At 42.8% G+C, this 27,866-nt stretch overlaps 1 protein-coding gene across 4 annotated transcripts in view; it reads right to left on the reverse strand.

The window, feature by feature from the left end:
* The window catches only part of MICU1 (mitochondrial calcium uptake 1), a 228,532-nt gene extending 202,171 nt beyond the window's left edge, over positions 1 to 26,361 (reverse strand). For 2 of the 4 annotated variants that reach the window (XM_065552023.1, XM_065552022.1), the window contains exon 1: positions 26,012 to 26,361. In XM_065552023.1, the coding sequence (XP_065408095.1) occupies positions 26,012 to 26,346 (335 nt within the window). In that variant the 5' untranslated portion in view covers positions 26,347 to 26,361. The remainder of the gene's footprint in view (positions 1 to 26,011) is intronic. The other 2 variants (XM_065552021.1, XM_065552020.1) reach the window with 2 other exon arrangements.
* Between the last annotated feature and the right edge of the window lie 1,505 nt (positions 26,362 to 27,866).

The following is a 27,866-nucleotide window of genomic DNA, read 5'->3' on the forward strand; positions in this document are numbered from 1 at the left end:
GCAGGTGTAGTGTAGTGACGCAAATGACGCTTCTAAACTCCAGGATTGACAGGCTCCGCAGTGGTGGACTGGTTGTTTCAACGGAGCCTGTCACCCCTCCTGATCGGGACTGTGTGTATGGGGGGCTATGTGACTTGGTGGCAGGGGGAGGACGGTTACAGATAGACTGCAGCGGGGCTCTGTCCTCCGGCCTCCGTTCCTGCAGAACATCCACAAGGCGCCGGAGCGTGTCCGTTTGCTCCCTCATTAGTCCAAGCAGCGTTTGAGTCGCCTGCTGGTCTTCCTGCCGCCACCTCTCCTCCCGTTCCATGTGTGCTTGGTGCATTTGGGACAAGTTCTCCCGCCACTGGGTCTGCTGTGCTGCCTGGGTTCGGGAGCAGCCCATAAGTTCCGAGAACATGTCCTCCCGTGTCCTCTTCTTCCTACGCCTAATCCGCGCTAGCCTCTGGGAGTGTGATGCCAGGCTAGGTTGTGAGACAGTCGCAGATGTGGCTGTGGGAATGGGAAAAAGGGAGTGAATTCCTCAGAAAGATAAATGTAGTTGTGAACAATGAACATAGTCTTTCTCTGTGAACAAGACCATGCACAGCACCTATCACATGCGCATTCAGAGCAAGGTTGAATTCTCGGCCTTCGCATTCAGTGCCTGGGGTCTTGCACTGCAGATCTGAGAAGCGGGGCAGGACACCGGAATTCGTGTAGCAGGCAGACATGGTAAGCCGTAGACTTGTGGCAGCTTAAAACTTTAATATTAGCACTGGCCTCCTTTCACACTGAAAGCAATGCCAGTCCCTGCTGCCAGCAATCCGGCAAGCAGGAACTCTGCCCCTGTCTCACCCCCTCGCGGCTGTCCCTGGGAAAAATCCCTGTATGCTGCCCCTCTCACGCCTCCACCGCGTGGCTGCAAACCAGCGGTTACAGTTCAGTAAAGGAACGGGCAAGCAGTCCCAACACTAACATTCCCCTACCTAATTCAAAGCAGGTCACCATGAGCAACATCACCCTGATGAGGATCTCAGACAGTGAGAAAGAAAGAATGCTTCGGGAAAGCCTCCAAAGACCAGGGCCGTATGCCGCCCTGCTCTGCAGGGCAATGATCCCTGAGTACTTGCTTGTCTCGTGGCGCGGAAACGTTTCCTACTACGGAGGACCCAATAAGGCCGCTCTCCCCAGGAACCTGATGCAAAGGCTTTCCAATTACCTCCAGGAGAGCTTCCTCGAGATGTCCCAGGAGGATTTCTGCTCTATCCCCGGACATATAGACCGCATTTTACTGTAGCTGCACTGGCAGGGACTAAACAGTAGAGCGGCTTGGGCAGAACAATCATGCTAAACCGAACATGGTTAGATTTTTTTTCAATAGTTGCACTGCCCAGGACTGAAACGTTAAGCGCCTAGGGCAAACTAATCATGAGAAACCCATTTTTGTTATTCTTAATATTCCTGTTCTGTTATAAATAAATGTTTAGATGTTTAAAACACTTACTGGCTGATCCTTCCCCAGATTCTGTGTCCGGGTTAACGGCTGGGGACGGTTGGTAGGGGATCTCTGTAAGGGTGATGAAGAGATCCTGGCTGTCGGGGAAATCAGCGTTGTAAGCGCTGTCGACTGCCTCGTCCTCCTCATCTCCTTCCTCATCTTCCCCGTCCGCTAACATGTCCGAGGAACCGGCCGTGGACAATATCCCATCCTCAGAGTCCACGGTCAGTGGTGGGGTAGTGGTGGCGGCCGCACCTAGGATGGAATGCAGTGCCTCGTAGAAACGGGATGTCTGGGGATGGGATCCGGAGCGTCCGTTTGCCTCTTTGGTCTTCTGGTAGCCTTGTCTCAGCTCCTTGATTTTCACGCGGCACTGTGTTGCATCCCGGCTGTATCCTCTCTCTGACATGTCTTTAGAGATCTTCTCGTAGATCTTTGCATTCCGTCTTTTGGATCGCAGCTCGGAAAGCATGGACTCATCGCCCCACACAGCGATCAGATCCAACACTTCCCGATCAGTCCATGCTGGGGCCCTCTTTCTATTCTGAGATTGCACGGCCATCACTGCTGGAGAGCTCTGCATCGTTGCCAGTGCTGCTGAGCTCGCCACGATGTCCAAACAGGAAATGAGATTCAAACTGCCCAGACAGGAAAAGGAATTCAAATTTTCCCGGGGCTTTTCCTGTGTGGCTGGTCAGAGCATCCGAGCTCGGACTGCTGTCCAGAGCATCAACAGAGTGGTGCACTGTGGGATAGCTCCCGGAGCTATTAGCGTCGATTTCCATCCACACCTAGCCTAATTCGACATGGCCATGTCGAATTTAGCGCTACTCCCCTCGTCGGGGAGGAGTACAGAAGTCGAATTTAAGAGACCTCTATGTCGAACTAAATAGCTTCGCAGTGTAGACGGGTGCAGGGTTAATTCGATGTAACGGCGCTAACTTCGACATAAACGCCTAGTGTGGACCAGGCCTAAGAATATCAAGTGGATTGAGTGGAAGCTTGAAGGATTTCCTTTACCGCTTCACCAGAGATATTTTACCCTCTACTCTCTCTTCCCCCTCATTCAACCTTATTTCTGGCCTTTAATAGTTATAAGCTCCTTGTTTGCCTTAATTTTTAATAAGGGTAACATTTTGTTGAGGTGTGGGCCATGCCTAGATTATCTTTAATCTTCATCCCATCAGTTCTTAGCAGTCCCACTTCCTCTTTCCTTGTTTTCTTTGTGTTTATATGGCTAACAAACCTTTTACTATTGGTTTTAATTTCCTTTGCAAGGCCCAAATCTGCTTGGCTTTTGGCAGCTGTTGCTTTTTTCCTACACTTTCTGACCTGCAAGAGGTAGCTTTCCTTGCTGATCCATCCCATCTTCCACTCCTTGTAGGCTTTCTGCTTTCTCTTAATAACCGGTTTGAGATGCTTGTTCATCCAGCTGGTCTGCAACCCTTCCTTACAAATATTTTCTCCTTGTTTGGGATGCAGACTTATGATACTTTAAGTCAAAGTTGCAAAAACTAATTCCAAGCCTCCTTCACATTCAGATCCTCAAGTTCTTCAGTCCAGTCCATTTCCCTAACTAATTCTCTTAATTTTTTAACATTGGTCCTTTTCAAATCAAGGACCCTAGTTGCAGACCTTTTCTTATTTATCCTTCCATTTAGTTTAAACTGAATTAGCTCATGATAACTTGAACCAAGGTGTCCTCTACAACCAGTTGTTTTTATGAGGTCCTTGCTGCTTACCAATACTAAATCTAAAATGGTACCATCTCTTGTTGGTTTGGTAACTATTTGGTGAAGAAATCTGTTGGCTATCACATCCAGGAATATCTGGGATGTACCATTATTAGTCGCACTTGTCCTTCAACCTATATCTGGGAGATGAAAGTCTCCCATAATCATACAATTCCCAATAATATTTATTTCATAAAAAGTATTTAAAAAGAAACAAACACTTTATTATTAAACGGATCCATTTAACATAAGACGACATCTAATATGGGAATAAAATAGTGAAGACATAGCTAACTTCGAAACCTAGTTCCTCCAATCGTTGGCCTGGTATAAATAAGATTCATAGGTATTTATTTTCCTCTCTATTTAGCATGTGCATCATATTTATTTTTCACATTTAAACTGGTTTTAACTTTCTGGTAACATAAGTAAAAATTTTAAACAGCTTCCCAAAGATTTCTCTTACTATGTTACACAATAGCTGTGATTGGTTCTCACCTCCATACCCACTGATCAGCCACTTATTTCTTGAAAGCAGTCCAAATAGGGGTACAGAATATCCAACTACTGATCATGCAGAAAGAAAGAATCCATGTATTAATTTCCTCACTAATTTGGGCAAAAATCATTGATGACACTTCTTTTGCTAAATCGAGGCTATTCTCATAGTGTTTAATCCTTGCACCACTTAACACTAAAAGCAAAAGACTGAGGAACCCAAACACTGCTACAGAGAACCAGAAAGTAAATCCAACTACAAACAAAACTGAAAGGCACTTGATTTTCAGTGTCCAAGCTGAGAGAAATTCAGAGTGGTAAAAAATACATCAGACTTTTACTATTTCTAGTTTTAATAATTTAATAATTTAACATGGCATTAGTAAATGCAACGTGATTATTTACAGAATGCAATTCTGCAGATGACCTTTTCCATTTTAATACAGAGGGAAGTAGTGCTTAGCCATCAAGGAGAGCTCCTTGCCCACTTCTCAAATATTTAGGCTAAAACAAAACTTGTGCGCTAGTTATAGTGGTGAGAAAAAGCAGGACCTGCAAAGCGCAGCAACAAAAGAAATCAAATAAAAAATACTTTAAGACACATAGCTCAGTTGCTAGATGGAAACAAATGAATATAAAATAAAATCATAATATGCATTCTAGAGTCTAGACTTAGGTAACAAGATACTCTCACATCTTGCAGAGTATTGCTCATCCAAAATACTTGCAGCGCTTTACAGCAGGCTGGCCATAACCCTCTTTTCATGAGACAAACACATTGTTAATTTGTTTTCTCATTGAAGGACCCATTGTTTGTCTTTATTCATAAACAGGAGACCCCACCCCTCATTTGTTTATTCCTATAGATTTCCTTTTTTGCAGATTTCACAGTCTCTCAGTTCACACTTGGCTCAATATGCAAACAGGCATACCTTCTGAGGCAGACAATAAACAAATGGCCAGAAGGTGACTTCCCTCCTGCCTGAAAGGAACATTTCTGAAGTGTCACCCCCTAGTGACCTGCCTTAACCCTAAGACCTTAAGAACACAATATTTAGTATAGATACAGAGCTCCTTAAATATTAGCTGTACATATATTTCATAATGATTATGACAACCAGTAGGTTACTGGCTTTTGGTATGGCCATCACCTGCCACTCTTTGGTTAACTATTATGCAGATATCTAAACCAAGGGAGCCCTGTGAAACCCTATGCACACCATATATCCTCTGCTAGCTGGCATCAAGAGGTCCCAGGGTCACAGACTCCACCATGATCTAGCCAGGACCCTTTTCCCTTTTAGGAGCATGGGAAGCATATCACCACAAGAATCATCATCACAACTCCCAGGTTTAGAACCCATGCTTTGAAGCAGTGTGTATGTGTATGCATATGATACTTTCTACATTACAGATAGTCTCATCAAACCCTGAAAATAAAAGTTAAATTTGTAAAATCTGCAAGTGTCTTCTGTTTTATAAGCCAGTGATTGGCTGTGTATTCAAGGGAAAAAAATAGGTCCCTTACCAAATTAAAAGTACACTCTGAACTCTCACCATTTTGACATTCCAGCTACATATTATTTTATTAATCAAACTTTTTTATACAAGAACTATACTAAACATTAACCAAAAGCTCCCTATAGAATCAAGAAAACTGATAGGCCTAATTGCTTAGTGCATTGTGTTTTGCACTAAACATGAGAAATATTGGCCGAAGAGCTTACTTTGACTAGGAGTATTCTGAAGCCAAACATCAAGTGCTTTGTCTTTTGCAAAGGCAGCAGAATATACTGTACCATGCTTAGCACTCTCTAAACTGGGTCAGTCAAAGACTACGCCTGCCTCCCATGAGAGATTCAGATTTTGTAACATGCAAACCTTCATTTTTAAAAATTAGTCTCCGCAGCCTTCAAAGAATATGACAGAGGCCTGTTTTAGACAGTCAAACAACTGAGGTATGAAATGCCTCCATTCATCATATTAGTGTGTTAATTCTAAAGCCTGACAGCACACAGACAGATATTTAAATAACTTGAATGTGCAGTTGTATGCCTGATTTGAGTGCACCTCAAGGCTCCAAAAACAGAAGGGAAATAAAAATAAACACCCATATTTTTAAAAATCTCATTTTTAAGACACTCTTACAGGGAGGGAGCTGATATGCAACCTTTGAACTTTTAAGATTGGCAACCCTGCTACAGATTAACTGGTGGTCAGCCACTAATGGCTGAAATCCCCAGTCTAGATAAAATGTTAAGGAAAAAAGTATCGTGTGTCTACAGCTTCCCAAGAATTTGGAAAGTGTTAAAATGTTACAGGAATAACAGAAGCCAAGACCTTGCATGCAAGGCAATTAAGACAATCCTGAATGGATCTGGGACACGTACAATGGCCATTTCATATGAGATTCATCCACCTTAGAGGGTACATTTGGATAAATACCACGGCAGGTGAGGTCGTGGAAGGAAGATCAAAGTAACCTGGCAATTACAACTGAAAGACCTTACACACAGAAGCAACTCTAGCTATAAGCAGACTAAACAGCTGCCTAGAGCAGTAGATTTCTGTAGACTCACCCTGGATCCCTCCATGGGCAGCAGCAACAGATGTGGGCTGACAGAGCTGCCCAGAGAGTGGGGGAAGGGGTCAATTGCCAGCTTGAGTTCCAAGGAACAGAAGCAGCTCCTGCCCTGGTCCCAACACCAGTAGTACAATCACATGGCACACTCCTGGTGGCACCACAAGCACTGCTGGTGCTTTGGCCTCAAGTGCAGCAACCCACTCTGACGCTCTATACTTCGGAGGAACACCCTACACCCCCATGTTCATCCTTATAAAATGATTGTGTGGTATCCAATGCAAAGTCTGTCATGTCGGGTGTCTTTGGAAGGCTCATGATCCACTGAGCATTGTTGTTATAGTAATGTTATAGATTGGAATTTCATGTATATAGTTATGAGGCTGAAAATGTGTCCTCATGGCTTAAAACAAGCCCAGGCAAAAATTCTCCAAGAACAGAAAGGCAGTTCACACCTCATCAGGGCATGTATGGGATAAACCCAGCCCAGCCTCACAGAGACAAAGGACACTGGCCTAGGCAGCAACAAAGGATCTGTTGGACTCTCAAGTGAGTCAGCCCCCTTCCCTTGGTCAGTTAGGGACTACAATGAGGTAATGCTCACCTGACCCTGAAGACCGGGGAAGGGGTGGGGGTGCAAAGCCAAGAGGGAAGAAAGAACATGATAAAAGAGAGAGACATTGGCCATGCTCTTCCTCTCTTCCACCTGCATCTACAGACACCACCAACCACCACCATCATCAAGCAACTGAAGCACTGATCAAAGGGGAGAGCCTGGCTGAAGGGCAAGCAACCAGTCTGTGATGAGAAGCATCTAAGTTTGTAAGGTATCAGAGGGGTAGCCGTGTTAGTCTGGATCTGTAAAAAGCGACAAAGAGTCCTGTGGCACCTTATAGACTAACAGACATATTGGAGCATAAGCTTTCGTGGGTGAATACCCACTTCGTCAGACGCAAGTGGGTATTCACCCATGAAAGCTTATGCTCCAATACGTCTGTTAGTCTATAAGGTGCCACAGGACTCTTTGTCGCTTCGTAAGTTTGTAAGGGCATTGAAAGGGTTAAGATCAGCTTAGAATGCATTTTGCTTTTATTTAATTTGACCAAATCTGATTTCTTGTGCTTTGACTTAAAATCTATCTTTGTAGTTAATAAACTTGTTTGTTTATTCTACCTGAAGCAGTGCGTTTGGTTTGAAGCGTGTCAGAAACTCCCCTTAAGATAACAAGCCTTGTACATATCAATTTCTTTGTTAAATTGACGAACTCATATAAGCTTGCAGCGTCCAGCGGGCATAACTGGACACTGCAAGACGGAGGTTCCTAGAGTTGTGTCTGGGACCGGAGATATTGGCTAGTGTCATTTGGTTGCACAATCCAAGGAGCAGCTTACATGCTAGAGTCTGTGCATGAACAGCCCAGGAGTCGGGGTTCTCACAGCAGAGCAAGGTAAAGCTGGCTCCAGAGTCAGGGATTGGAGTGACCTGGCAGATCACCGGTCCAGATAACAGAGGGGAATGTCACACCCACCCAGCTCCATGTCAGTGCCCGGCTCCTGCAGGCCCTGCTGCCCAGGCAGCCCTCAGCCCCTGTTCTGGTCTTGCACTGCAGCCACCACTTCAACTCCACCCTGTCTGGGCTCTGAAAGCACTGCCACTGCTCAGGCTAAGAAGACAGACAGCGAGGAGCTCATCTGAAATGCTGTAGGGTGGAAGTTGCTAGGGGATAGAGTGGGCCAGTCAGGGGTTTCAGAGTGGGAGAGTTACTGGAGACTGGGAATGCAGGGCACGAGATATGGAGCTCCCCACTCTGGCAAATGAGAAATGACAGGTTTCTTGCCAAAATGGACACAGAGAAGGAATACACATTTTAGAAATAAGATATTGCTTTTTTTTTTAATCCACCCTGAAAAAAACTATCAATGTTTTTTTTAAATAAAAAAAAAAAAAAGACTAATTTAAATTGGAGGATTTTTATTTAAATCAGTTTTTCCCCTCAAAACTCCATCTAAAGATAGTTTTAATTAAGATACATTATAGCTCAAAGAGATTTCATCATGGAATAGGGATTATTAATTCTATAGTATGAGACCATATATTAATGTAATGTTTAAGAAAAGTTTTGTAAATAAGTTACAATAGTTCATGGACTAGGGACCCAATCTTATGGGGTTCCAGGGGCTTCTCTATAGATTATTTAAGTTAATCTTTCTATCTAACCAAAGAGACTCAATGCTCAGTCTAAAAGATACCATCAGAGATGCTTAGTTTTGCAGTTCTCAAACTGTGGACTTGTGTCTCCAGAGATAACATGCTTGTTAACAGCAAAAATGTTTTTAAATAAATATATAGAGGTGAGAAATAGCAGACATCAACCCTTGTGTACACAGACTCAATCCCTTACCTCTCTCTAAAAGTGCAAAGTTTCAAAAAGTTCAGTGAATAAAAGATTGTTGGGGGTAGGGTTACCATCCGTCCGTATTTCCCCGAACATGTCCGGCTTTTGCGTCTTTAAATAGCCGTCAGGGAGGAATTGGTAACAAGGTTAAAAGGTCAGGGATTTCCTGCCCCCCCCCCCGTCCCTCCCTTCCATGCAGAGTGCGGCGCGGCTGATTGGGTGGCTAAGCCTGATTGCGCCACTCCCATTGGCCTCCAGCAGCCAGAGCCCCTCCCCTGCTCCCCCCGTGCTGCCTGCAGCCCAGTGTAACCAGATAAACAGCCCTACCGGCAGCGTGTTTTGCCTACACGTGGAGCCAGCATCTGACCAGCATGGGCATAGTAAGGGGAGTCCCGGGGGGCAGTCAGGGAACAGGGGGAGGGTTGGATGGGCCTGTCTGGGGGTGGAGGGGTGAATATGGGGTGGGGGGGTGGTGAGTTATATTATTTTGTGGTGCCCGAGCTCCAGCAATATCCAGGGCCAGGGGCTCTGCTCCCGCAATATTTGGAGCTGGGTCTCTCCCCCGGCCCTGCCTGGAGTGTGCCCCGGTCTCCACCTGCTACCCCCACTCCACGCATTTCCCCCCGCCGCGGGTCACCCCCGCCCCTGCCAGAAAGAAAGCAGCACACCCCTCTCCCCTGCCTCCTTGTGCTGCCCAAGTAGCACATTCCTACGCCCTCCCGGCAGCAACTGCTGTCTGCTGCCCCAGGGTCCTAGTGCCCCCCATCCACTAATGGCAAGGCAGGCTGCCCTTACCCTGCCCTTCCACCCTAGCCCTGAGCCTCTCCAACGCCCCAAACCCCTCATCCCCAGCCTTCATCCCCCCGCACCCTAATCCTCTGCCCCAGCCCTGAACCCCCTCCTGCATCATGAACCCCTCATCCTCAGACCCACAGCCCTCACCCCTGCATCCCCTCCTATCCCCAAACTCCCTCCCCAACCCCCTCCCCCTTCCCACACACCCCCTCCTGCCCTCAAACTCCCTCCTAAAGCCTGCACCTCCTCCCTTTACACCGCCTCCCACCCCAAACTCCATCCCAGAGCCTGCACCCCTCACCCCCTCCTGCACACCCACGCCCTGCCCTAGCCCGGAGCCTGCACCCAGCATCCAAACTCTATCCCAATGCCTGCCCCCTGCACCCCTCCTGCACTCTAAATCCCCAGCCCAGGACCTGCACCCCAGACCTCCTCCCCCCACCCAACCCCCCTCCCAGAGCCTTAGGCATGTGGAGGGGGGCGGGTTCTGGGCACCACCAAAATTTCTATAAACCTGCCACCCATAAGGGTCGGGGCAGACAGGGGACAGGTAGGGTCCTGGGGGGCAGTTAGGGTGGGGGGGTTCTCAGGACGGGGACAGTCAGGGGACAAGAAGCGGGGGGGGGGGGGTTGGGGGTTCTGAGGGGGGCAGTCCGGGGGTGGGAAGTGGGAGGGAGTGGATGGAGGCAGGGGCGGGGCTCGGGTGGGGCTCCCCCCCCCCCAGTGTCCTCTTTTTTGATTGTGGAAATATGGTAACCCTAGTTGGGGGCAGAACAGATCTGGACAAGGAGAAGTAGTCTGGAGATAAATGCGGGGGTGGGGGGGACAGGCAGTAGAAACAAAAATGAAACTGAGCAGCATATTCCAGAAGTCTTGAGGTCTTTCTGAGTGTAGCCTTCATTGATTTGAGATCTACCATACCATTCTCTCACTAGAAGGGAAAACCTATAATGGCAGCAGGCCGTAAAAGAGACCCAGTTTGGGAATAAGAACCATTCAAGAAATATGTTTGCTGCTGATGTTTTAAATAAAGTCACACCAGTGAACTGGTGGAAGTCACTTAAGCACTTGGATTCAGAGACTGTTGTTAAAAGTGAGATTATCACTGCTACACCGGCAGAAGAAGCTACTGCTGTTAGAATATTTTCTTCTTTTGGACTAATTCATTCCAAATTGAGAAATCGTTTGGGCCCTGAAAAAGCAGGAAAGCTTGTTTTTCTTTTCCAGATTATGAACAGGAAAATGAAGGTGAAGACGACTGAGTTAGCTGCAGAAGCCAATATTTTAAGTTTCTCACGTTGACCTGGCTGACATAGGCTATTTCATTTTTGTTTTTGTTTTTTAAATATTTCATTTAACTATTTTAGTTAAAAACTATTTTAACAAAAACAAACCTATTTTAAAAAACTTGAATGTTTAACTAAATTCAAAAATTCATATGCTTGTTTTGCTAAAATATTAAATGTTTGCTGTTGAAAAAAAAATCCAGAATACATAACGTCGTTTTAGTTAAATAAAACAATTTAAATGTCTGTCTGGTGATGTTCTCCTCCTAATACAGCATGGCAAGAAAATCCTCCAAATATTAATGATTAACCTGTTGAATTGGAGATAGTTCACCTCCCAATTACTTCATAAAATATCTGCTTCAATTACCTTTGATAAATGAAATAACCAAACAATCATTCATTTTCTGATATAGCTGTGAAACTAATCTGAAAAGTTTTCAAAATAAATCACTGTTTAAAAATGTATAGTGTGTACCTTCTAAAAATGAAACCTACATCGATCTCTGAGTTGTGAAGAATATGTATTAAGGTTATAACAACCAACAAGAATGCACTTTTACGTAGAAATCCATGATTAACTCGAGTCTTCCTGATTAGTGATTTAAATCAAACCTACCCTGCTTTTTTTAAAAACACCATGAAGGCACACCTATCTAGATGATTTTCTGCATAGCATATCACTAGATATATATTATGTTTACAGTTCGATTTAATCCAATTTTCTCTACATATTTTTAATAGATCTTGTTTTGCTACAATCCCATAGACTTTAGGATGAGAATTTCAAACCAATCATCACAAAGAGGTTAAACAGTCTTCAGCATCTAAGAAGAGACAATGAGTGAAGACATCTGCAAACTACCTTGCTAAGATTCTCCAGTGAAAAGAGACAAAATACAATCTCTTTCATGAGGCATGTCACTATTAAAGCACAGTCCTAATGATGCATGAAAAATACCTAACATCTGAGGACAAGAAGAGAATAAAGGGATATATGGGACAGACCCTGTATCAGTTTCTAAATGAGTGATGCTGAACAGTAACTTACTAAGTGAAATCTTGTCTACACTAAAATATGTTAGCGTTACCAGCACCATTGCAACCTTCTAGCATGCTACCTATAACACACCACCTATCCATAAACACAGAACACTTGTGCACCATTGCAATAATACTTATTCTGGGCAGCTGGGTTAAAACACTGGTGATGGTAAAACACGAATATAAACTACAAGCAGCATCACTGGTAGCAACAGTGGAAAATTTTAAGGGAAAAAAAAAATCTATGTTCTGATACCTGAGCTGCATCCAGGGGGAAAAGTATTTGACTTTATTACAATTACGTTTTCCAGAGTAGCAGCCATGTTAGTCTGTATCCGCAAAAAGAACAGGAGTATGTGTGGCACCTTAGAGACTAACAAATTTATTAGAGCATAAGCTTTCGTGGACTACAGCCCACTTCTTCGGATGCATATATCGGTATATGCATCTGAACAAGTGGGCTGTAGTCCACGAAAGCTTATGCTCTAATAAATTTGTTAGTCTCTAAGGTGCCACAAGTACTCCTGTTCTTTTTACAATTACATTGTAATGAACGCAACAGTATGTCTCAGCAAATTCATCCAAATACATTTAACGCAACTTCTACATATAAATTTAAGATTAAATTCTTAAAATAGCGATAATGATGCGTCTCTCTCATGTAAGGAATTATAGGCCAATATATGAACACGGTCTGAAATACTAACATCCTTAAATTTTCTTTGAAAGTAGGTTTTATTCTCTTTCCTTTCAGCAGAAAGAAGTCAGTTGAAACAAGCAGTACTAATAAATCTGAAATGTAACCACACTCCCCCCATCCCCCACCCAAAAAAAAACCAGAAAAAAGACTGATTTGGAACTAAGTTCATATTAAAGGGATATTGTGAAGCAGATACAAACTTAAATTTAAGGTCTAGGGGATTATCTTCAAAATCTAAGATCAACTGAAATATTTCCATGATGTTTTCTTTCCTATTCAAAAATATTTTGTTGGATTTAAAAAAAAGATTGTCCTTACATGCAAGCCAGCCACTGCAGGATTGTGCTAGTGCATGACATGCAAGTAAGTGAAACTCACTTAGCGAGTGAAATTCAGAGGGAACAAGTCAGCATTAATGGTATAATTAGTCAGATTTTTTTCTTGGACGTTTCTAATTTCCTAATCTGCTAGGATATTTGTTATAAGAGGTAAAGAAAATTTAGTCTTGAAAAAAATTAGTTTTAAACCTGACAGTGTCCCTTTAAACTACCATAATTTGAGGAATACTAGTTAGGTGCCCTACTGTGGAAAAGTTTGCTGACATGTCTTTCTAAACCAGTGGATTCTATGAAGCTGGATATCAGAAAGGCAAAATGGGAACCCTCCAGGAAGAAATTCTCCTAAGAGTTTAATATGATGTTTAGAGAACTCCAGAGACTCAGTCAGTCAAGAAATGATTAATGAGGTAAGTGAATCATATCATTCATTTTCCTTCAGAGCATGAAATTAAAATTTCTTGTTGAGAGAAAGGGAGGAGAGTAATGAATAGCACACAGACTTTTGCAGACAAACTGATGATTCAGAAAGAAAGCAGTTTTAAACCATAAATAAGGGGGGGGGGGGGGAGGTTGCATCAGGAGGCTGCTGCAAAATACTTTTTAATATGTACTAACATAGGACACCAGAATACTCAACAATTTAAGGGGATGTTTTGAACCATGAGACTGATATCAAATGAAAATATAGCAAAGTTATTTGGACAGAAAGAAACTGGACAAATACATAAAAAAGTATATAATAGGAAAATTAAGACTAAAGGAGAACGAGAGAGGCAATAAACAGGGTCTGACACATACAAGTAGTGCTGTGGTTTGGAATTCCTGGCAAACACGTTCCTGACCCCATATTTGCAATATAAGATATTGGTAGATGTTGGTTTCTCAGTTACAGCATATTATAGGCTTTGCAATACTGATCAAGATCCATTGCGACATAGTGATCCACCTGCTAAAACCTGCTGAATTAGGATCAGAGTACATGGGATGACTGAAGAAAAGAACCTCTCCTTGGTTAGGTTTTACCAGTCCTGGTTATGAGCTCAGATAACTGAATTGGTACAGCATCTGACTTTTAATCTAAGATTTCATGGTTCAAGACCCTTTTTATGCAGTTTTATTTAAGGAAAGATGGTCCAATGGCACTAGCATGGGACTCAGGAGATGTGGGTTCGATTTCCTGCTCTACCAGACTCCCTTGTATGACCTTGAGCAAGTCACTTAGGTGCTCACCAGGGAGTTGTGAAAATTCAGACTAAAGATTGTGATCTCAGATACTCTGGCGATGAGGGCAATTCAAGCACAAAAGGTAGGTTAGTCTAATCATATGCATATTGTCAGTCTCTCCTGTGTAATATGGTCATGCAGCCAAGTCACTTGCTGAATAATGACAGAATTTTTTAATTGTTCTATTGTAGGGCTCAAGAATCAAAACTTCCATGTGAAAAAAATTAAGTCCCTATTCCTTATCACTGCTTATTAAACAGAATCAAGATAAAAGTACAAATCATCAGGTATGCCCAAACTCTACTTGGTGTATTTGAGAAGGGGTAAGAATAATTAACTTTACAATCTCTAGTTCCCCACCCCCATCTTGAGGAAGCCCATGTCTGGATTGGTTCTCTCTCAGCACAAGTTAGAACCCTGGGACATTTCACCAATCCCAGATGACCAGAGCAGAAGTGTGTTCCAGCAAAACCCCAACATACTCATTACACAGTGGGGTGAGGAGAAGCAGTAACAAGTGGCCTAGAGAACAGATGTTCTTCTAACACAAGGGGAATCCTCAGCAGCCCCATTAGGGTAATACCATCCCGCAACACAAAAAGGAATGAGCAGAAGACAAATGTGCTTACATGTGTTGGGAGGTTTTTTTAGTTGGAGTAGCAAAAGCAGGGGCAGCTAGCTGCAGCGGTGGGCAGGGGAATGAAGAATTCCACAATGTAGTTACTGTGCAGCAGCACGGAAATTAGAAAATAGAGCTGAAGGGGAGGATAGGGGCGGGGAGGAAGAGAAGAGGAGTGAGAGTTTCCTTCTTGACAGGAACTTAGGAGGGAAGACTATGACAGCAGCAGGAGATAGCAACGGTAGAGACCCGAGGAATGAAAGAGACAATGAAGATGACTGGGTATAAAAGCTGTGGCATGTACATTATTCTGGAGAGGGTACCTAAAAAGTGATTCATTTGTATTAAGTGCCATCTGATAGATCTGATGCAAGAGAAGATTTGAGGTTTGGAGTTGCAGTTAGAAACTATAGCTGAGTTTTGAAGGGGATTTGAGTGGATAGAGGAAAGGAAAGGAGAAGCCTGAAGGGAAGCCTCAAGACTTGCAGATGCATGCTGGACCAGAGAACTGTGAGGGTAAACTGCTGGATTAAGAAAGTGAACAGTGGAAGCATGCGACTATGAGAACAAAGGCAGAGGAACAGACCAACTAGTGAAGAAGAAAGAGCTGAGGAACAGGTTTGCTGATTTGGAAAAAGAAGGGGGAGAGGCAGGCAGTAACAGAAGATGGGAGAGAAGGAAGAATAAAAGAGCACTAGTCCTACAAGAAGAGGGGAAGAGACAATGGAGATAGCCAGAGGATGACTCGCTGAAGATTGCAAGTGAGAACAGAAGACAATATGACTTGCAGCCAGAAAGAAGAGGGAAGGCCAAAGAATTGCACCAACACTGGAAGAAGCAGATCTACATGACTGGGACCTCCCTACTAAGAACAGACAGGCCTGTCACCAGAGCTTATCTGGAGAACAGAAGAATGTACTGTTTGCCAAGAGCAAAGATACAGTATGCAGACCTGAAGCTGAAGGGGATCCTAATGGAAGCTGGAAAGAATCCACAGACTGCTTCCCACATGAAGGACAATTATATTGCTAGATTCTTATGGGATGTATCACCAAGGAAGACTATGCCAGGCTGAGGAAGATGCTTAAAGAAATGGAGGTACAGGTGATCTTCACTGGGATTCTACCTCTCCCAGAGGAGAAAAGTGAAGACGAGGCAAGAATATGTTGATCAAGAGCTGGCTCAGGCAATGGTGCTATAGGGAGCAGTTTTGTGGTATTCCACGACTGGCAGGCATTCACAGAGGACTGTTCTTATGTGATGGATGCCACCTGAATAGGGAGGGAAGCAGTCTTCTGGGATGGAGGTTGGCACAACTAATTAACATCTTTAAACTAGGAATTTGGTGGAGACAGTTGGGAGATGCTCATATAATCACCACACCTAATTCTACTGTGGAGCAAGAAGAAAATCAAGTGGGAGGATCCAGCAATGGAGAAAGGAACAACAGAGGGTAGGAGAATGGTCAAGAGGAAAGATAGTGCCAATACTACTGACAGTAACAGTCAGGTAGGCGATACAAACAATAAAATGACTGCACCTAATTGGACAAGGAATCTGGCTGAGATCAAAACAGAAACAGCTAAGACATTTGTACACAAATTCAGGGGGCCCTGGTAACAAAATACAAGAGAAAACCAGATATTTTAGGGATAACAAAAACAGGGGGATAGTAGTCTGGAATACAAGTGTTGAAAGATAAATGCTGTTCAGGAAAGACAGAAATAAAAGGCAAAGGTGATGGAGCAGCACTGTATATTAACGATGAAGCAGACTGTCAAGAAATTAGAAGTGATGGAATGGATAAAACAATCTGTTTGGGTCAAAAATCGCGTTGGGGAAGAAAACTAACAGATGCTCTACCTCAGTGTTTCCCAAACTTGGGACACCGCTTGTGTAGGGAAAGCCCCTGGCGGGCCAGGCAGGTTTATTTACCTGCCGTGTCCGCGGGTCCAGCCGATCGCGGCTCCCACTGGCCGCGGTTCACTGCTCCAGGCCAATGGGAGCTGCTGGAGCATAAGGTTTCTTCAGAAGTGGGGGGTTTTACCCACAAAAGCTTATGCCCAAATAAATCTGTTAGTCTTTAAGGTGCCACCGGACTCCTCATTGTTTTTATGGATACAGACTAACACGGCTACCCCTCTGATACTTGGAACTTGTACATGGTTTCTCTTTTGCTGCGTAGGTGTATTTTTTAACATCTTAGTTTCTTAGTACTGGAAAGTAACCATTCCGAAGGCTGCCACATATAATTTAGAGAAGAAAACTCAAGTCTGTTCAAGTAACATCTACACACAGAATTATAAAAATAAACGAAGATAGCTGAAGCTCACATCTATGTTGAAGATTAGAAGAAACGCTCACCCAGACCATAAGTGAAAAATATCACCCACACAGCTGTTCCGTTTGCAAAACCAATTTCCTTTTGTAGTGGATTATTTTAACATATTTATTAATTTTCCAAAAGATATATCCATTATAAGTATGAACTGTTAACACAATACACAATATAATAAACACTAAAATCTTGTATTGCATGTTTACATCAAATTATGTCTTGAATTTCTTGAATTAGGGCTTGAATTTTTGGTATTAATTTAGAATCTGGTTTAGACTGAGTTTGAAAAGAGAAGAATTAATTTTCAGTCACTGAGTTTTATTTCCTTTTTTTCCCTTTAAAGCATGGCAGTTGTACACAATGAAGGTTTAATCTAGGAAAGTTGGATTCTGTTTGTCACAGCCCAAGCTGTTTTAATGTGTTATTATGGAAAAGATCTTTAGTGAGAAGACAGCCTTAACTGGCCAGATGTTATATAATTTTTTGTAATCCTCTGTAAAGCCAAAAACTGCTGCATGAAAGGTGTCTTTGAAACTGAGTTTTTGCATTTTAGTCCAGATTTCACCCTGCTACATTAGCATATACTCTAAGGCAAAAGTTTTCAACAGAAGACACAGAAAATATCATACAGTGGCAGTCTACCAGAGTCTGTTTATTTTATATATGGCTGTTCTACTTTCTGGATTATGCTGATGCACTAGACAGTGCAGTCAAGTTGCAAGAAAGTACAGAATTATTTTTAACTTTTGAGTGACTATAGGGAAAAAAATTAAAAACTGAGAGACGAACAACACTAGATTGGAAAGAAGTTCCAGAACTGTCTTACCCACTTAATCCTGTCAAGGCAGGTTAATGCTCACATGAAATATCCACCTAATATTCTTGTCCTGGATCTCTCACAAACTGCCAATTAAGCAAAATCATTGTTGGAGCAGGAGCGGGGAAGGTGTTGTGAGCCTGACAACCCAGAAAAGAGTATGAACCCAGATGTACATTCTCTCTAACCTAAGGCAGAATTTACACCCAGGTTTCCGGAGGAAAAAGCTCAAAGTCTACCTTGTTAGTTTTTGCACCACTCATCAGTAAACCTGATAAGACTGTCTTTTTCTGGGCAGAACAGTTTTATGCATTCTGTTTTGTCAATGCCTAAATAGTGTTTTAATTTTGTAACCACGCTAATAGGCAGTCTGCCTCCCCAAAGGAGCCTGCACTGTAGTATCCACACTCATGAGGTAAAACCGGACCGAAAAAACCAGGAATAGCAGAGTCATTGACACAAACTCTTGTTGTCTGAAGCATCTCTGCCACTGCCCACTAACATTAAGACCTGGTCTACACTTCAAAGATTTGGTGGTATAGCTATATTTATTAGGAGTATGCGATGTGGGGCAAGGAGGGGGTTGTACTAGGGTTTTTGCCAGCATTGAAACAGTTATACAAGCAAAAAGGGCAGTATAGCTTATTTTGCTTAAGGAATTGGTATAAGTTATACCAGCCAAAGAGTGCTGTTACTGGTACAACCTGCATCTCCACTAGTTAGGCCATGTCTACACTAGAGAGTTTACAGCGGCACAGCTGAACCAGTGCAGCAGCGCCAGTGAAAGATCTCTCGTGTAGCTGCCCTATGCCAATAGGAGAGAGCTCTCCTATCAACATAATTAAACCATCCCGAATGAGCAGCAGGAAACACTCTCCCTTTGACAGAGTGCTGTCCACACCGGCGTTTCTGTCGCCATAACCTATGTCACACTCAGCCGTGTATATTTTTCTCATGCCCCTGAGCGACATAAGTTATACTGACCAAAGTGCTAGTGTAGACATAGCCTAGGAGGGAGTGGCAGTATATCTATGCTGGTATAGCTACCCTGGCAAATCCTTTCTAGTGTAAACAGGCCTATGGTATTTCTGTGGTTTTGAGTTAACGTCACAGGATCCCTTTATTAAAAAGCTACACTGACCCTGATCCAAGACTGAAAGCACTTATTTCTCCATTCCAAGATTTACACAGCATTTTCATACCAAGTGTGTGATTCAGAAAGTCTAAGGCCAGAAGGGACAACTGTGATTATTTAGTCTGACCTCCTGTATAACATAGGCATCAGAACTTCTCCCAAATAATTCCTAGAGCAGATCCTCTAGAAAAACATCCAATCTTGTTTAATAATTATCAGTGATGGAGAACGCACCGCAACTCTTGATAAATTATTCCAATCGTTAGTTACCCCGATTGTCAAAAATCTATGCCTTATTTCCTGTCAGAATTTGTCTAGCTTCAACTAACAGCCATTGGATCATGTTACAACTTTCTCTGCTAGATTGAAAAGCTCATTATTGAATATTTGTTCCCCATGTAGATACTTACAGACTGTGATCAAGTTACTCCTTAACCTTCTCTTTAAGCTAAAGAGACTGAACTCCTTGCATCTATTGCTATAAGGCAGGTTTTCCAGTCCTTTAATCATTCTCATGGCTCTTTGAACTTTTTCCAATTTATCAACATCCCCTTCTTGAATTGTGGGCACCAGAACAAGATAGTATTCAAGCAGCTGTTGCACCAATGACAAACTATAAAATAACCTCTCTACTCCTACCTCAAGATTCCCTTGGTTATGCATCCTAGGATTGCATTAGCTCTTTGATCACAGCATCACAGTGGGAGTTCACATTGAGTTGAATATCCACCCCAAATCTTTTTCAGAATCACTGCATCCCAAAATAGAGTCCCCAATCCTGTAAGTATGACCTACATTCTTTGTTCTTAGATGTATACATTTACATTTAGCCATATTAAAAACACGTATTATTTGCTTGTCCCCAGTTTATCAAAAGAACCAGTTCACTCTGAATCAGTGATCTGTCCTCTATTATTCGCCACTTCCCCCCATTTTTGGGTCACCTGCAAACGTCATCAGTGATGATTTTGTGTTTTCTTCCAGATCGTTGATTTAAAAAAACAAACAAACAAACAAACAAACACACAACATTAAAAAACATAGGGCCAAGAACCAATCCCTGTGGGATGCCACTGGAAACATACTCAGTTGATGACGACTCCCTGTTTACAATTATATTTTGAGACCTATCAGTTAGCTAGATTTTGATCCATTTAATGTGTGCCATCTTAATTTTATACCATTCTAATTTTTTAATCAAAATGTCATATGGTACAATGTCAAACAATGTACAGAACAGAAAACCCATGATCAAATTAGTTAAACCTACCACCCAATGAATGAGTTTTATGAAATAATAAACTGCTTTATTAAAACACAGAATTAGCATGTCCGGTCATAAGCTGTGAGAGGAAAAACAAAATTATTTTTCACTTGCTAGAGTCAGATTTTGCTTTTACTGATTCTAATTAAGGCTACAATTTGGTCACAGAGGTTGCGGAAGTCTTGGAATCCGTGACTTCCGCAGACCTCCGTGACTTCAGCCTGCAGCGGCAGGGAGCTGCAGGCTACCCCCACCTCCCACGGTGGCCAGGAGGTTCAGGGTCCCCCTGCTGCCTGGAATTGAGGGAGTCCCCCACAGCTCCCCAGCCACCGTGGGCAGCAGGGGTGGGGATAATGCCCCAACAGCTCCCCAGCCACTGCGGGTGGTGGGGGCAATGCCACCACCTGCAGGTGGGGGGAAATACCCAGGCAGCTCCCCAACCACCACAGGCAAGGGTCCTTCCCAGCTCCCAGCCACGGGCCGCAGCTCCCAGCCACAGCAGGGCAGGGATCTGGACCTTCCTCCCTGCCCCTTTTTGTCATGGCCATTTTTAGTAAAAGTCAGGGACAGGTCATGGCTTCCGTGAATTTTTGTTAATTGCCCGTGACCAGTCCCTGACTTTTAGTAAAAGCGTCCATGACAAAATCATAGCCTTAATTCTAATGACTATTTATGATTGCAAATTAAATGACTGCATATTTACAAGTCTGTCTGCAAGGATTTGATTGTTAACAATGTCATCTTTATTTTACCTGCTCCTTTTCAAAAGGCAAGTCTAAATGCAGGCTGGGTGTGTGACACCTCAAGACCAAACCACAGTCACAATAATCTTTAAAAAAACCCTATATACTACACTATATAATAGCAGTTTCAACATTTTGAGGGGGAAAAGAAAGCTTGTGTCAGTGACCATCTCATCTTGACAGCATAGCTATAGGTTGCTGTAGAACAACTGGTTTGTGAATGTGTAGTAAGATCTAATAAAGCAGCACAAAAAACTCAACCACTTTTCAATATTAAAATATCATTTATACTGCAAAAACTCCTAAAGGGGACATATTGTGTAGGAAAATCAGATAGTCAATGACATCCATTAGATTTTTACTTTTCCAAGGCTTTCAAGTTTGGTTCTACTTTGAACCATGACTATATAAAAGAAACTTCTTACTCATCAGATCTGCTTCCTGTGAATATTCAACACCATATATGCCTACTTTACAGACCAGTTTTATTTTACTGTCACTATCCCAGCAAGAGCCAACACAGCTATGAGACTGAGCTGCATTCTATTCCTTCTTGTGCATCAACCAAAGTATTTACTAAGTATTAATTGCAGAGCACACTTATTATGGTGAACAACTTCAATAAAACAAACTATGGGGTTACACAACTGTCTGACACCATAATGTAGCCCAAACTTTTTTTAACAGCTGATAACATGCAAGAAGGAAATAACCACTTTCAGATCTTAGGCTGAGTTTATAGGGTTGGCAGTTTCTCAAAGCTTTTTTACTTGTACACGGCGTACATCTAATGTGGAAGCTTTGAGGATAGATAAAAATTATCATCAAAACATTTTAAATCAATTTTTAAATGTAATAATATTTTAAACAATCCTTTAAGTTGCCAAAATAAATGTTTGCTTGTGTCTTAAGTTTCCTAGTTGTTAGCAGAATTTCAGATTTTACACAGATTCTTTTCTATGAATCGTCACACTTAAAATGCCCACCTATGCTGAAAATGGCACATTCAGAGTCTGATTAACATCTTTACTGAGAGAATACAAACTCAAACACAAAATCGATAAGCAAATAGCCTGGTCTTTATCGCAACCAACACTGCCTTCTAATATATGGAATATCCACAAGTCAAGAAAGCTCAAAGACTCCAACCAGGCTATACTCCATCAGGGTTTGCAGTTTAAAATCAATGGGACTTCTGCTCTTAAGACACTAGAGTGCTGAGAAAGTCCCAATCTTAAGCGTTTAATTTTAGGTCCCTGTTTTTGAAGATTTTGGCCCGTGTGTACAAAAAAAAGTTCACAACAATTTTGTTGCAAGTCTAACTAACTTGTTATTATTAACACTAAGGCAATTTCATTTTCAAGTATTAAACATTTTATGCCACTAAGAAAAGTCTGAAATAAAAATACAATTATTGCCCCTGTTGCTGCAAACACTTATTCACAAGCATGAGTAATCCCACTGAAATCAATGGGACTAGTCACACAAATAAAGTGTTTGCAGAATCAGGAACTTAATTTTCAATATTTTGTTTTGCACCTATAGCAGTTCTGTAAAATTAAAATAAGATACCTTATACCTTAAATAAGTAGTCGGTCATAAAAACGGGAAGCATTATAAATTTTAAACTAAAGGTGCAATTGCAAAAAAAATTCAACTTACGTGTGTTAAGTTTTTTTTTTAAATCAACATATTTAAATCATGATTTAATCATTGATTTAAAGCACTCTTCTCTGACTGAGACACAATAGAGATGGAAACCCATGTCATTTTTACAAAGTCACTTTTTAGTTTTAAATGTTTATATTTAGTTTGTATTCTGGAGAGAGTATTTCAGTTGGCGTCAGTCTTAATGTTAGTTACAACTCCATATCAACCCCATACCGTAAATAAATCAATGGCATTATCCAGTTTAACAAGCCAGGTTTCCAAGCAGCAGGAAAGTAGAAATCTACTTTTATTCCTAGGTAAAGCACAAAGAATTCAAAATGAAGCCAGCACAGTATCATCTCATCTTGATTAAGATGAGACAGAAGTGTTACAGAAGTTCCCATTCTGTGCTGAGGGACACCCCCAAAATGATTATGTAATACAGCTGTATTTAGTGGTGGCACTGGGGGTTGTAATCTCTTTGGAACAGGACTTTGTGTATATAGCACCTGGAACAATACAATACAATTCTGATTAAAACAGTGCCCAGAGTCCTCATTATATTAATGTTGACAAACTACCCTAATATAAAAGGCAAAATGTATATATCCCTAAATAATTTGAAAGAAAAATGAATTAAACAAAAAAGTTACTGAATACAAGGTTTAGCCAACTTTCTTAAAAGGGAATTACTACTACCTTGGCAGTACTGGGGACTAAAGGCCTATCCATTAAAATTAGTGCAGCATTGACAAAAACAAGCTAATTTCTTTTTCCAACCTATGTGCCCTTGTTACAGAATGACCATCTCCAGGCTCTGTCATTCATCCTTTCTGATAAAGGATGTTAGTTATGATGCTGAACTTCCATCACCAGTTCATTTTACATAGACAACTGAGTAATCAAATGATGATAACTTCTGATCACTTGCAATCTTGACTTAATATGAACTGATTAACCTGCTTCCTGTACAGTAATTTTTGCAGATTATATTCTTATTGTAATGCTAGGTTTGGCTAGTCACGAGTCATAACACTGTCCAATGGTGAAGACTTTCAGGAAGTAGGGTTGGGTTTTTTTCCTTCTACTCCAGAGCTATGGCATGAACCCTCCATGAAATCCCACAATGTCTCCAAAACTTCAACATCAGCGTCCTTTTTCACAGACTTTTTTTCCTTCTTTATCAATAGTTACTTCTCTGCTCCTTGGAAACCCAGCTTATTGAACTGGATAATGCCATTGATCTATTTACACAAGGGCTCTCAACCTTTCCAGACTACTGTACCCCTTTCAGGAGTCTGATTTGTCTTGTATACCCCCAAGTTACACCTCACTTAAAAACTACTTGCTTACAAAATCAGACATAAAAATACAGAAGTGTCACAGCACACTATTAATGAAAAATTGCTTACTTTCTCATTTTTACCATATAGTTATAAAATAAATCGATTGGAATATAAATATTGTACTTGCGTTTCGGGGTACAGTATATAGAGCAGTATAAACAAGTCATTATCTGTATGAAATTTTAGTTTGCACTGACCTTGCTAGTGTTTTTTATGTAGCTTGTTGTAAATCTAGGCAAATATCAAGGTGAGTTAATGCACCCCCTGGAAGGCCTCTGCATACCCCCAGGGGTACACATACCCAAGTTGAGAGCCACTGATTTATAGTATAAGGCTGATGTGGAGTTGTAACTAACATTAAGGCTGAAGCCCACTCAAATACTCTTTCCAGAATACAAACAAAATATACTCATTATTTAAAACTGTAACATTAGTGGCCTCATGGGACAAATAGGATTGTTATTCTATTGGTCAGTGGTCCCCAAACTGTGAGGCACAGAGGAACATTTGAGTGAGGAGGAAAGAGAGCACCACCCAGCCCCACTCTGCACCCAGTGTCACTCTGGCTCAGGCCTCTACCCCCGGCTCCTGACAGTTCCCGTGGGAGTTTGGGGGTGGACAGATTCCATTACGAGTAAGGGGGGTGCAACAAAAAAAGTTTGAGAACCACTGCTATAGACAGTGTTGCTTAAAAGAGCTATATACTATATTTGAAGATGGAAAATAAAGGGATGTTTGTTCTAGAACAAGATGGTTTATTTTTAAGATTGCCTCAGTGGAATAATCTTGGACTTCACTCATACTAGGTCTGCAACATGGGTCACTTTTCTGAATGCTGTTGAGTTACCTATTCAAGAGGCACAACATGAGGAAAAGATTTCTTACAGGATAATTAAAGTCACATATCCTCTAAAAACAAAAAGACCAGATTGAAAATATTAGAAAAATTTAGGTGATATATTCTACATAAATAACTCAAAATATACAATTTAATTAAGCAGTGCTTGGAAAATCCACTCACCTACTTAACACTTCCTGCTTGCAAAGGGTATCTGTCAACTATGGGAATCATGCATTTCTATAGAATTTAAGCTTTCATTTTTAAAAGAGCTTCTAGAACTTATAGTTGTAAAAAATTATCTTCCACCTATATGGTCCTCATCCCCTTCTGAAGGGGAGTGTAGGCAGTGCTGCCTTAAACAACTCAGTGACTCAGCTGATGATGATCAGAGGTTTCCCAAGAAGCAGAGTGAAGCTGTCTTGTTAGTTTCCCTTGCGGCTCACAGGGTTCTTTAAGAGGGGCATGAAACTGACCAGTCTAGGGTTACTTTTGCTACTTGGAAGGGCTAAGCAGCAGGCACTGGAGTCGAGGGAGAGACCACCCAAAGTCCCGACACTGGGACAGGCAAAAGGGACCGTGCTCCTTTCTCTTCCAACCCGCAGCTGGGATGTGGGGTGAAGGGGGTATGGCCAAGTTTATCCCTAATTAGGAGGAACCCCTCTATCCTCCCACGTCCCAGCGGCTGGGCTGGGCTGTTGTCCCCTGCCCCAGCGGCTGTACCCCGCCTCTGAAACTGGGCTGTGGGCAGTGGAGCCGTCACTGTGAGGCACAGACCCCTCATTTAGCCCTCTATCATTCACTCGTAAGGTCATGGCTGGCCTCTGATAAGTCAGGACCCCCAGCACTCCTCTGAGGGCAGCCCCCAGCCGCTGACCCCAGTGCGTAGAGGGAGCAGAGCCGCCTCCCCCAACCCATTGCTGACACACCGAACTTGCACCGCAAACGCTGCGGCAAACCGGGCTCGCAGACTGGGATGGGGGGGCGGAGCAGCAGAGGGTAACGAGCCACCCGGCCCGCCACACCGCGGAGGGTCACGGTTCCCCGCAGAGACCCCCGTGCCCTCGCCCTTACGCAGAATGCGCAGCAGGGACTCACTGGCACCTACGTGCATTCGGCTCTGGGAATAAGGCCCCTGCCTAAGGAGGTTGCAGCGCGCGCTGGGTGCGGGGACCGGCCGCACTTACCTACTGTGCCGCGCTCCGCAGCGACGGCGCCACAGTCTCCTGCCCCAGCAACCAGCTCCACCGGCCCTACTACAGAGAAAACTGGAGCGGCGTACAAAAAGGCCCCGCCCCCGCCGCTCTTCCGGAGGCAGAGGCATGCTGGGATGGTGGCGGACCGAGCCGGGACGGGATGGTCCCTCGCTGTGATGTAGGGCTGTGGCGTTCTGCCATTGCCTGCGCCTTGACCTCCGGCTCTCTGTGACGGCATTGTCAGGCAAAACCCACACGTGATGACGTCTCCATGTGATGTCATAGCGTGTGCATTCTGGGACGCCCAGCCTGCCGGACGTGAACATCTTTACCAATGTGCATCTTAGGCGCTGGCGTGACCTGAGCTCCCGGACGTTTCCTTTGGCTTCCCTGCCTGCCTGGCCCTCTCCTGGAGGTGGATGCGTTTAACTGGCCTGCGGCTGTGTAGTGATGATAATACTTTGCAGTTCTACAGCACCCTCCAAAGAGGGATCCCGAAGCCCCATAAAGATATTGCTTAACTTAGGAGACAGTCACCTTGAAATCTAATCAACTTCAAAAAAATTAGTAAAACATAGTTTCAGGTACTAAATCAGTCCCCAATCTTCCATGCTAGTTTCTGTGCCTTTGCAATCACCTTTTTATATGTGTTTTTTTTAATCTATCCTCTGTTATTGTGTGAGAGATGCACAAATGGACCAGGAGAAACTAATGCTCCAGTCTGCACTACATCTGTATGTGTGGACCCCTGAGCCCATGCAGAGCTCATTGCAAGATCAGGCTGTAACTGACAATATACAAAGTGTGTCAGAGCTTTGCAAGGTTTGAATTTCTAATAATTACTGTGTTTCTTCTTCCCATTTTGCAAGTCAAGGATTTCTTTAAAAAGCCATTCTAGGCCACAAGTAGTTCAGGTTAGCACAAATCAATTGCAAATACTGAATATGACTATGCACGAAGTGCTGTCAAAATGTACAGTGAAGAAACTGGAAGAAATAGTGGAAAATATGGGAGGGCAGGATGCCAACTGTCCTTAAAGATGCAAGTATGAGGCTTCTGCTTGAGCAACAATCTCTTGACAAGAACTACCTTGTTTCAAAACTCCCTTTCTCTATCTATTGCAGAGTTTTGTACTAGCTCCTATCACCAGAGGTAGTTTCTGCGCACCTTGTTATGAAAGGTTTCAGAGTAGCAGCCGTGTTAGTCTGTATCCGCAAAAAGAAGAACAGGAGGACTTGTGGCACCTTAGAGACTAACAAATTTATTAGAGCATAAGCTTTCGTGGACTACAGCCCACTTAGTCCACGAAAGCTTATGCTCTAATAAATTTGTTAGTCTCTAAGGTGCCACAAGTCCTCCTGTTCTTCTTGTTATGAAAAGCATTGTTCAGAAGGTTACAAGAAGCAAGACAATGCTAGCAAAATCTGAAATCTGGACCTCAGTAATTTTGATTTCAGGCCTGGAAAAGATACAGGAATCATAGCGTAGTTTCACTGGTTAAACATCTCCTTCTTACAATGGATGAAGATCATGTGCCTGTGCCATTCTTTTAGCTCTATCATCAGCTTCATGTACCATTAACCATAAGGTATCATTCACACACCTGTAGTCCCAGGTAGATTAAGTCACACTTGAGTGGCTCTGTTCCTTCTTTTTTGGAAGATTCAGGAGGTATTTAGGGGTGATAATTTATCTGCTTTGAGAGCTCACGCATGCGGGTTACCATATTGTTCTGTCTTGTCAGCCCTCTTGTTCCAGGTATGTGAGGCCATTAAGAGAGTTAGGCTACAATCCTGAAACTGCAGCCACATGGCTGGACCCACTGCATCTGTATGGAGCCACACTG

The sequence above is a fragment of the Chrysemys picta genome, chromosome 7 (genome assembly GCF_011386835.1).
Source record: "Chrysemys picta bellii isolate R12L10 chromosome 7, ASM1138683v2, whole genome shotgun sequence".
Taxonomy (NCBI): Eukaryota; Metazoa; Chordata; order Testudines; family Emydidae; genus Chrysemys; species Chrysemys picta.